Source organism: Acomys russatus, chromosome 31, assembly GCF_903995435.1.
Source record: "Acomys russatus chromosome 31, mAcoRus1.1, whole genome shotgun sequence".
NCBI classification, from domain to species: Eukaryota; Metazoa; Chordata; class Mammalia; order Rodentia; family Muridae; genus Acomys; species Acomys russatus.
The window spans coordinates 1,366,641-1,377,349 of NC_067167.1; the positions used below are offsets into that span (position 1 = coordinate 1,366,641).

At 58.6% G+C, this 10,709-nt stretch overlaps 2 protein-coding genes across 2 annotated transcripts; one reads left to right on the plus strand and one right to left on the minus strand.

The window, feature by feature from the left end:
- Nucleotides 1–219: 219 nt before the first annotated feature.
- Nucleotides 220–3,617, plus strand: Ndufs7 (NADH:ubiquinone oxidoreductase core subunit S7). Its single transcript, XM_051172718.1, has 7 exons — nucleotides 220–236; nucleotides 369–437; nucleotides 702–855; nucleotides 1,566–1,745; nucleotides 1,816–1,862; nucleotides 2,864–2,952; nucleotides 3,453–3,617. Exons 1-7 carry the CDS (start codon nucleotides 220–222, stop codon nucleotides 3,548–3,550), a joined length of 654 nt encoding a protein of 217 aa, XP_051028675.1. The 3' UTR covers nucleotides 3,551–3,617.
- An 828-nt stretch (nucleotides 3,618–4,445) lies between these two features.
- On the minus strand, nucleotides 4,446–7,685 carry Gamt (guanidinoacetate N-methyltransferase). The gene is made up of 6 exons (XM_051139787.1): nucleotides 7,471–7,685; nucleotides 6,431–6,576; nucleotides 6,274–6,337; nucleotides 5,844–5,911; nucleotides 5,603–5,770; nucleotides 4,446–4,814 (listed from the first exon to the last, which is right to left on the minus strand). Exons 1-6 carry the CDS (start codon nucleotides 7,652–7,654, stop codon nucleotides 4,674–4,676), a joined length of 771 nt encoding a protein of 256 aa, XP_050995744.1. The 5' UTR covers nucleotides 7,655–7,685; the 3' UTR covers nucleotides 4,446–4,673.
- Between the last annotated feature and the right edge of the window lie 3,024 nt (nucleotides 7,686–10,709).

Genomic DNA, 10,709 nt, shown 5'->3' on the forward strand with positions numbered 1-10,709 from the left:
TGTCACCAGGCTAGAGCTAACTGCCTGGGAGCGGGCAGTGTGGAGCTGGGAGGGTCTCTCGGCAGTGGCCAGGGGAGGGATAGCGTGGTGGAGGTTGCCCGGCAGGGTCAGTGTCCTCCTCACATGGTGTGTGGGGACTGTCTGGGAGGGCTTCAAGCACAGCGCCTTGGGACTGGCCGCAAAGAGGCTTCGCTTATGTCTGAGTTGTTGCTAGGGACAATGGCCGTGTTGCCCCTGTGAAAGAGCAGGGCAGACTGAGGTGAGCAGGAAACCGAGGACGGGCAGGGCAGCCACCTGTGTCGGTGGACATGGTGGGAAGGAACGGCTGACTGGGCTGTGGTGGCTTCTCACATTGTCCCTGTCTGCAGCTCCAGCATCGGCACAGTGGCCCAGCTGCGCGGACTCCATCAGAGTGTGGTCACTGAGGGCCCGAGCAGGTAATCTGTGCTCTGGGAGGAGTGCACTGCCGTTTTCTAGGGCCTGGACTCTCGGCAGCCGCCTGCACTCCACCCCAGGGTGGTCTGTCCTCTGGTCTTGCCTCCCCAGGGTGGCCACTCCTCCTTTCTCTGGAGATCAGGCCTTGTGGGCCTCAAGAGTGATGTGGTTCAGTCCTGGGACCTGGTCTGTCCCTCCCCACTGGGAAGCTGCTCTGGCTGGGTCTCAGGAAAGGGACACAGGACCCTGGGGGCGCCTGGCTAACTTTTCCCCGTGCCCACCTGCTCTGCCCTTAGCACACAGTCGGCCGTGTCCAAGGCTGGAGCCGGAGCTGTGGTTCCCAAGCCTTCCCATCTTCCCAGAAGCCGGGCAGAGTATGTAGTCACCAAGCTGGATGACCTCATCAACTGGGCACGCCGGGTAAGTCCATCCCGCACTGTCCTCCTGGTCCCCTGAAGCTCCTTCCCGAGGGCCTGGCTGCCCTTCCAGCCATCACTCAGGATGACTAGACCCTTAGAAAAGCATAGGAGCCACTCCCCCTCCCCGTCTGTCCCCACACGTCCCTCTCTGGTTCACAGTTGCTGGGCAGCCGTGCCTGGATGTGACAACCCAAGTCTGACAATTTCCCATTGACAGCACGCCCAGGGCCTGCCCTGTTCTCTGTGCTGTTCCTAGGACTCTGGTGGGCCCTCTGCTGGAGACTGAAGCTGCCAGGACAAGGTGCCCACTGCAGGGGTCCAAGGGTAATGTCGTGGCCAGGAGGAGCCATGGATGGGCACTGTCGGCCCAGACACTACTTGCACACTCACATCTGCCAGGCCCGGGCCACTGCTGGGACCAGGCGCAGGGGCAGCTGGATCCGTAAGGAGCTTAAGCCCCAATGGACAGAGGACATTGAGGGCAGCCAGGCCAGTCCAGGGATGCCAAGAGGAGATATTCCTGGTGGCCAGAGCAGCAGCTAGGCCTGGATACTACCCTGAGTCCTGGGCCTAGGCCAGTCACTGGCCTCAGGTGGCTGCCATGCACACACCGTCGCTGTGCCCGTGAGGTGGTGTGTTGAGCTGGGAGCTGCCTACGGGCTGTGGAGGGACAGTGCCTGGACACATGGCTGACTGTCGCTGTCCTCACAGAGCTCCATGTGGCCTATGACCTTTGGCCTGGCGTGCTGTGCGGTGGAGATGATGCACATGGCTGCACCACGCTATGACATGGACCGCTTTGGCGTGGTGTTCCGTGCCAGCCCACGCCAGGCTGATGTGATGATTGTAGCTGGCACGCTTACCAACAAGATGGCCCCCGCGCTCCGCAAGGTATATCTGGTCCCCTTGACCCCTTCCGCTGCCCTGCCACCTGCAGACACCTGACCTGCGTGTCTTGTAGGTGTACGACCAGATGCCCGAACCCCGATACGTGGTGTCCATGGGGAGGTGAGTGTGTGTTTGGCTTCTGGGCGGGAGCAGGGCCCACCCCAGTTCCCCCAGCTGTCACCCCCCTTCCAGCTTGGCTTGGTAGACCCGAAGGACTAAGGCAGCCCCAGAGCTGCTCTCGCCATCTCCTACCCACTCCTTGGTGTTTCCTCAGCAGCCATGACTTGCTCGCTGTCTGTGGTACCCAGGACCTTGTGCCTGCCAGGCATGTGCCTCCTGCTGGGCTCCATTCTCAGCCTGGCTGCTTAGTTTTGTTGTTGTCGCAGTGGAGGCTGTGGGGAAATCCCCCAGGGAACCCCAGCACCCACACAGCAGCTCACAGCTCCCGATACTCCAATCTGGCCAGCTCTCCAGCGGCAGAAGCAGTCGACTCTGTGAGCTCAAGGCCAACTTGGACTACATAGTGAGGCCTTGTCTCAAAAAGATAAGAAGGCTACACAGAGAAACCCTGTCTCAAAAAACCAAAAGAAAGAAAGAAAGAAAAAGATAAGAAGATGCCAGGCGTGGTGGCGCACGCCTTTAATCCCAGAACTCAGGAGGCAGAGGCAGGTGGATCGCTGTGAGTTTGAGGCCAGCCTGGTCTACAAAGTGAGTCCAGGACAGCCAGGGCTACACAGAGAGACCCTGTCTCAGGTGGGGGTGGGTGGGAAAAGATAAGGAAAAGAGGGTGTTGGATTAGCAAGACTCATCCAGCATGCGAGAGGCCCTGGGCTCCCTCCCCAGCACTGAGTAGCCCGTGCTGCATAGTGAAGTCCAGACCTGTGGGAGGCCATCTTAGGTCCCACAGACCTGCCCTAGGGCTTTGCTTGAGGGCTAGTTGCTCGACTTGGCTACCTGCATCCCACGAAGGTTCTGGAAGCCAGCCCTCTGTACCTCATCCAGTATTTACTGTGACGTAGGGTCTGACCTTTGCCTTTTCTCCTGTCCTGAGCAAGGCCAGGGTGAGGGCTGTGGGGTGGGAGGGGTGGCCACGTGCCTGAGCTGCTTCACACCCTCCCCAGCTGTGCCAACGGCGGCGGCTACTACCACTACTCCTACTCAGTCGTCCGTGGCTGCGACCGAATTGTGCCGGTGGACATCTATGTGCCAGGTGAGGCCAGCCGCCCTGCCCTGCCACCCCAGACATGGTCTCCAGGTGCAGAGCCACCTGGGAAGGGGCCCTTCATGTCCCCTGTGTCCTTGGTCCTGACCTCCCCAGGAACACTGGCTGTGTGGGTTCCTCTTCTGCCCTGGAGGGGCCTTGACTTAGCTGAGCTTCGGGGCCATCTAGCAGCCTCACTCTGTGTGGTCACTTGCCACAGCCCCCAGCAGGGCTGCCTGCCAGCACAGCAGAGAGGGCAGGGCTGCAGTCCCGAGGCGCCACCCCCGCCCCCAGAGGTCCAGTTTCTGTGAGTGGCTGTTCCTAAGGACCAGGCTGGTTGTGAGAGTCACAACCTGAGCCCTTTTCTCTGTGTAGCCACGGACAGCTCAGGCATGGGGTGGGTGTCAGGGGGCCCAGCACCTTCCAAGCCAACCCCAGGGTGCCCTGAGAGTCCTCCATGTGGGCTGGGAGAGGCAGATGGTGGGGTCTCAGCGGGGTGTGTCCCCCAGGCTGCCCGCCCACGGCCGAGGCTCTCCTCTACGGCATCCTGCAGCTGCAGCGCAAGATCAAGCGGGAGCAGAAGCTGAAGATCTGGTACCGCAGGTAGAGCTGCCCACCTGCCGGCTGAGCGCCACAGCCCTGAATCCTGTGTGAATAAACCCACCCTGACCCAGTGTGTGCTGTGTGGACTGTGGGGCAGGGGGCAGGGGAGGCTGGTGGCCCCTCACAGTCTCAGTGGCTTGACACCTTGGAGTTCAGACTGGCCCCTGCCCACTGCAGCTCAGGCCAGTACTACCCCCTTCTGAGCAAGTGAGGACAATAGGCCTCCTCTCAAGTAGAAGGGACCCGCTGCCCCTCAGGAGTGGTGTACTGCAGACCCAGCCTTATGCCCTCTTGCACGAAACCCCACTCCATGCCCGAGTCTCTTTGACAACTCAGCCTCAGGTCATGCAAATTTCTGCTCTGCGGCTCTCAGCCTGAACCCATGGAGACAGGAATGGGTCTAGGAACCAGCATTTTCAGCTCTTGAGCTAGGATGGCGCACCCAGGACACAGGAGGGGCAGGGGAGCCTGCCCAGTCAAGGAGAGCCCAGGCTGGCCTGAAACAGGGAGGGACCCACCTGCCTCTGCCTCCCGAGGGCTGGCAGCTCAGGCGTGCACCACAGCATGCCCTGCTCCAGGCTGGGGAGACTGTTGAGCCTGGCCTTGGTGCTGGGGGAGGTTGTAGGGAGGGTTTTCCTGGCAGAGGGCTGGGTGTGAGCAGAGAGGGCCTCCAAGGGTCAGGCAGGGGACAGGCTGCAGTGTAGATCCAGTCCCTATGTTTGGTACCAGAGATTTGCAGAGTAGGGCTGCGCTGAGGGGCCCCATAGAGAGTGTCCCCTACCCTGGCCTGGGTGAGACCCAACATTCTCTTTCTGGGCCCTCTGTTGAAATGGACAATGGCAGATGGGTCGTGTCTGGGCAGGCAGGAGGCACCAAGCACCCGTGATGGACTAGGCTCACCTGCTAAGCAGAGGCAGGTCCTGAGCCAGCTGTGCTCCCCACCTCCAGCTCACTGCCAACCCACTAGTCCTGTTAGCATTTATTTTTACCCCTGAGCTCTGGGAAGACACCAGGGTCAGGTGGGGGTTAGTGTCACACTGCAGGGACAGGGAGAGGCGGGAGTGTGCACACTCCAGCCACAAGGCACCGATGAGGACAGAGGCCCCTCCTAGCACTGGACCAGCTGCTCAGTGCTTGGTGACCAGAGGCGTGATCATCTGCGGGAAGGCGTAGTAGCGGCAGTCGGCCGGGGGCACCAGGGCCATCACCTCTGTGCGGATGTTTTCTCTCTGGAAGCCCGCCTCCTGCAGTGCAGGTACCTGCGTCTCCTGTAGGGAGGGGTACAGGTCACCCCCAGACCACATTGGACAGGACCCGGGTGTGGTGTGAATTCCAGTGCAGGTAGCAACTTCCTGGTAGTTAGGTAACCTCGGGTGCTTGCACTGGCCCACTGAAGGCCTCTCAAGCAAGGGGAGAGTTTTGTGGGCCACAAGCTGTCTTGAGGTCTGGGAGGAAAGCTGTTCTGTGGGCACAGGAGAGCATCCATCTCTAAGATATACATAGGTAGAGGGCAGTGGGCAGGGCTGTGCCAGGTGCCTGGGGAGCCATAGGAGGCTAAAACAGGTGAGGGCCTTCCTGATTTCAAAATGGAAAATCCCAGTACTGACTAACCCTCTCAAGAGCTGGGCAGTGGTGGCGCACGCCTTTAATCCCAGCTCTCGGGAGGCAGAGGCAGGTGGATCCCTGTGAGTTTGAGGCCAGCCTGGTCTACAGAGTGAGTCTAGGACAGCCAGGGCTACACAGAGAAACCCTGTTTGGGGTGGGGTAAGAGCTCTGGCCCAGCTGGACATGGTTGTTGCATAACCCCAGCACTCGGGAGCCAGAGACAGGTGGATTGCTGCGAGTTCAAGGCCAGCCTGGTCTACAAAGCCAGTACCACAGCCAAGGCTACACAGAGAAACCCTGTCTCAACACCAAGCCAAACAAACACAAGCTCTGGGCCTGAGACCAGTGAGCCGGCAGGCCTTCCCTGTGTCAGGGGTCTCCACAGCCACTCTCCCCAGGTCACTGCCAGGCTTTGAGGTAGGGGCCCCCAGTTGCTATTGGGGAGTCGCACCTCAAACATGGTGGTGATGTCTCTGTACTTGGACTTCATGAGCTCCCCCCAGGATGTAAGGTTGCAGTAGGTGAGGATGCCCCCGGACTTCAGCAAGCGGAAAGCGTGGTTCTGCAGAGAGAGAGGCCAGTGGACAGGAGCCGTAGAGGGACCGTGGGAAGAGAGGGGCTGGTCTGTAGCTGTCACGTGCCCTGCCCACCTGACCTCCCAAGGCCCACAGCCCCTCGCCCCACAGTCCCACCTTAATGAAGTTGAACTGGTGAGTGTGCCAGCTCTCCTCAGACAGTGGGTACGTGTCATAGAGGATCCCTGCAGTGTGAACACATGGCTGCCAGTCAGGCCAGACAGCCTCGCCCGACCTCCTGCGACCCAGCCACGGCTGCCCTTAGCACTCCTGCTGGCCTCTCCTATGTCGTCTTTTCCCCAGGGCTCTGTCCCAGACACACTGGAGGTGCATTCGTTGGGGTGGGAGATGGGGGACACGTGCATGTGGCAGTCAGAGGACAGCTTGTGGGCATCCAGCACCCCCCACCTCACACCACGGGCATCGTGAGGGGGTGTGTCAAACTGAGCTCATCATTCTGGATGGCCCCCTCTGCCAAGCTAGCAGGGCCTGGAGGCCACATGCTCCCCGGAGCTTGGCCCCTTGCCAGGCTCCCATAGCCCCTCACCATCAAAGTAACCGTCCGGCAGAGTAGGCGCCACCTCCTCCCACAGGCCTTTCAAGGGGACAACCTTGGAGAGGAGAGGGACAGGAGAGAAGGTTGGGGTCACACAACGGGTCCCTACCGTCTCCCAGGCTGCACCCCAGCGGCAGAAGTTACCTACCTTATGAGGCTGCTGTGGGGCCCAGTCCTGTAGACGCTGGAAGACGCCGTCGTTGCACTCGATGATCCAGTGTTCCTCTATGGGGGCTTGCTGCACCCTGGAGGCCGCGATGGCCATGCCAAAGCCCACTTCTAGGACTCGGCCCCCTGAGAGTACAAAACATGACAGCTGCCTTGGCTGGGGGAGGGGGCCGTGGGGGTGAGGCCTGGCTGCCTCACTTAAGCCTCAAGGACAAGCAGCCAGCAGGGCCATGTGGGTGGACCGAACAGAGTTAACACAGAACAGTGTGGGCCTCGGCCAGCTGCCAACCAGTGTGGCTGGCCTGGGAGGCCCGGGACTGGTCACTGCTCTTGGGCCTGGCCTCAGGGATCCCTGGACTCTGAGCCCCTGCCCACGCTGTTTATGCTATGGGCTCAATCTGTGGGGTTAGCAAAGGCCAAGCTTCTCTTGGAAGCCCAACGCCTGGCGCCCCTCCCCTCTGCGCTTCCATCTGCAACTGATACCAGGTCCCCTTTGCCTGGGATGAACTTTGAGGCCCACTGCCCATCTGCCCTGTTGGAGGCTGGGGAACCCCCAGACACAGCCCCCCCACCCCCCGCCTCGTTCTCTCACTAGAAAGTTCAGGGCCACAGCGGAGGCAGCTGCCTCTCTGCTCAGTTTTCCCAAGCTATTCTTAGCTCCAGCCCGGGGAGACTCAGGAGGCTCCCGGACCAAGAACACGCCCCACGCCCGCCGCTCCACTCTGTTCCGAAGTTCCACTCAAAGCCCGATCCGAAGAATCACCCTCCAGCCCAGCGAAATAGAAGTGGCTCCTCCCCACCCGCCACCCCCCACCTCACCCCACCCTCGGCAGAGGAAGTTCCAGTTCAGAGAAGGCGCCTCTATAGCCCAAGCCCACATTTTGCCAAGACCTCCACTTCTCGGCCAAGGTAGACCCCAAGGCAGCCCCGTGCCCCAGGCGAGGAAACTGAGGCACGCAGCTATGCACGGGAACTCCTGCACGCCTGAGCTGCACCCTCAGGTTCCTCGGGGCAGGGTACCTCTGGAGGAGGCGGCCGCCGCCAGAGCATGCATGTAGGGGGTCTCCCAACGCTCCATCACCGGCTTGCCCAGGATCTGCAGGTGCGTGTCCGACGCATCATAGGCCGCGGGGGCCGCGCGCCACGCGGGGCTGCAGTCCTCGCCCGGCGCGAAGAGCGGGCTGGTGGCGGCGGCGGAGCTCATGATGATGAGGCTCAGCACTGGAGGCCGGGAGCGCCGGGCTGCCGAGCGGCGGAGGCTGGAGGAGGCGGGGTGAGGCGGTGCCTGTGCGTGGGCCGCGTGGGCGGGCCATCGGAGGTGGGTGGGGCTTTGCACGGGGCGGGTGTGCAGCCTAGTGCTGGACAGGGCCTGGGTGCATGGAGCCTGAGGCAGGATGGACTGTGCAGGTTCTGCTGTGGGTGGGATTACTGGCTGGAACCCAGAGTAAAGATCTGTTAGGGGCGGATCGGTGGGCTGGGCTGGGTTCTGCACGCGTGGGCTGGGGAGGAGTCCAATATTTTCCTATGGATGGGGCAGGTCTGTGGGCTGGCATAGAATCCAGCCTTCTATGAGGGATGCAGGATGGAGCCTGCGGGCTAGGGCTGAGTCCAGCCTGCTGCTAGGGGCGGGACAGGAGCAATGGGGTGGGGTCACCGGTCTTCTAAGTATGAGGGACAAAATGAAGGAGTAGGGCCAGGGTCTGAGGCGGTGGAGTCCAGCTTTCTGCTGCGGATGGAGACCGAGCCATGGGGTAGGTGCTTACGGCATAGGATGAAGTCCAGCCTTATGCTAGTGACCTGGCCTAGCCTGCTAGAGTCTCCGCTAGCATTGGGGTTGGAACCAAGGAAGAGGGCCAGAAGGTTAGGGTAGTAGCCTTTTACTATGGACGGGGCGGGGCCTACGGGCCTGGGCGGAGCCTGGCTGTCTGGCAAAGAAGCCAGAGCCACGAAGGGCGGGGCCTAGAGACTTCCGCTAGGGTACCCTAAACTGGCAGGTGCACCGCTGTAGCTTCCCCTAGGAGCCGGGAAAGATCTCTGGCTACCTGGTCTTTGGAATGCGGCCTGACTTTCTGCATTTGCCTGGCTGGCTCGCAAGGGTACACTCAATTATCCTCGATGCTCCTCCAAGTTGATTTTTTAATTTACATTTATTTGTTTACTTAAGAGACAGGAGCTCACGATGTAGCCCTGGCTGGCCTGGAATTTGCTATGTAGCCCTGGCTGGCCCGGAACTCACAGAATTTTGGCTGATTCTACCGCTGAACTGTTGAGATTAAATGTGCCGCCTTGCCTGGCTGGGTGTTTCAAGTTTAGACATGCATTGGGCCAGTGTGGTCTAAGAAGCCATTCCTCTCCCAGAGACTCCAGCCCACGCACCCACCACTTACTTACCGGCTCTAGTTTACTCCTAAGTCACTTGGGCATGTTGGGTGTAGTGATCTGATTGACTATTATTATTATTATTATTATTATTATTATTATTATTATTTATTTTGAACGCTGTTGGAAGAATTTAATAGTAAAACTCTTTCAACCATTGGAATATGCCACAGCAGTAACTATTGATACCCTCACTATACAGATGGGGAAAACTGCTAACAACAACAACAAAAAAAGCTAAAACAACAAAAAGGAGCCGAAGCCAGGCGTGGTGGCGAACGCCTTTAATCCCAGCACTCAGGCGGCAGAGGCAGGCAGATCTCTTTGAGTTCAAGGCCAGCCTGGTCTACAAAGTGAGTCCAGAACAGCCAAGGCTACACAAAGAACCCTGTCTCAAAAAAAAAACCCAAAAAAACAGGAGTGGGAGACCAGGCCTCTACTTTAGCATTGTGACAGTCTCCATTTTGTTTAGTTTTTTTTTTTTTTTTTTCCGAGACAGGGTTTCCTCTGTGTAGCCTTGGCCATCCTGGACTCACTTTGTAGACCAGGCTGGCCTCGAACTCACAGCGATCCGCCTGCCTCTGCCTCCCGAGTGCTGGGATTAAAGGCGTGCGCCACCACGCCCGGCTTAGGGTTTTTGTTATTTTGGTTTTTTTTGTTTGTTTGTTTGCTTGCTTGTTGGGTTGGTTTTTGCTTTTTCGAGACAGGGTCTCTCTGTGTAGCCTTGGCTGTCCTGGACTCGCTTTGTAGACCAGGCTGGCCTCGAACTCACAGAGATCTGCCTGCCTCTGCCTCCCGAGTGCTGGGATTAAAGGCGTGCGCCACCACACCCAGCATTGATTTTTATTTTTTAATTTTTTATGTGCATGGATGTTGTGTGTGTGCACCACCTGTGTGGAGTACCCAGGGAGGCACAAAGAGGGCATCAGATCCTTCGAGTTCAGTTATTGGCAGTTGTGAGCCCCACATGAGTCCTGGGAATCAAACTCTGGGCCTCTGGGACACCAGCCGGTGCTCTGAACTGTCTCAGCACATGCTTGCTGTTTGTCTTTTAAACAGCTTCTCATGTAGCCCAGAGTAGCCTCAAACTCCCACACAGCCAGGGGTGACCTTGAACTCCAGATCCTGTCACCTCCGCCCCTCCAGGACCAGGATCGCCAGTGTGCACTGTCATGCCTGTTTTCTGCAGCGCTCCCTCGGAATGGATCCCTGGACTTTGTGCCTGCCAGGGGAGCATTCCCCCGTGAACTCTAGCTCCACCTCAGCCTCTAGGCTCCGCTACTCTGAGTGGTCTAACTAAAACATAAAAGGGGAAAGCACTCCAGAGGCAAAGGCAGAGGAATCTCTGAATTCTGGGCCAACTAGGGCCACATAGGGAGGTTTTTGTCTCCAAACAAGCTTTGGCTTGACTAGCGAATAGCCTTTGCTTTGCTCTGTTTTTTTGTTTTTTTTTTTTAAGACAGGGTTTCTCTGTGTAGCCTTGGCCATCCTGGACTCACTTTGTAGACCAGGCTGGCCTCGAACTCACAGTGATCTGCCTGCCTCTGCCTCCTGAGTGCTGGGGTTAAAGGCCTGTGCCACCATGCCCAGCTGTATGTTTTGTATTGTTTTTGTTTTAAAGATTTATTTATTATATATACAATGTTTTGCCTGCATATACAACTGCAGGCCAGCAGAGGACACCAGATCTCTTTGTGGATGGTTGTGAGCCACCATGTGGTTGCTGGGAATTGAACTCAGGATCTTAGGAAGAGCAGGCATTGCCCTTAGCCTCTGAGCCATCTCTCCAGCCCATGTTTTGGTTTTTAAGACAGGATTTCTCTGTGTAGCCTTGGCTGTCCTGGAACTCACTGTGTAGAACAGGCTGGCCTCAGACGCAG

Bases quoted from the DNA above. Each gene is read 5' to 3' on its own strand.
- Ndufs7 (XM_051172718.1), top strand. The intron at 856-1,565 runs GTAAGTCCATCC...CTGTCCTCACAG, and splicing joins TCATCAACTGGGCACGCCGG to AGCTCCATGTGGCCTATGAC. The intron at 1,746-1,815 runs GTATATCTGGTC...CGTGTCTTGTAG, and splicing joins TGGCCCCCGCGCTCCGCAAG to GTGTACGACCAGATGCCCGA.
- Gamt (XM_051139787.1), bottom strand. From the start codon at position 7,654: ATGAGCTCCGCCGCCGCCACCAGCCCGCTCTTCGCGCCGGGCGAGGAC. The intron at 5,912-6,273 runs GTGAGGGGCTAT...TTCACACTGCAG, and splicing joins GCCGGACGGTTACTTTGATG to GGATCCTCTATGACACGTAC. The intron at 4,815-5,602 runs GTGCGACTCCCC...CCCTCCCTACAG, and splicing joins ACATCACCACCATGTTTGAG to GAGACGCAGGTACCTGCACT.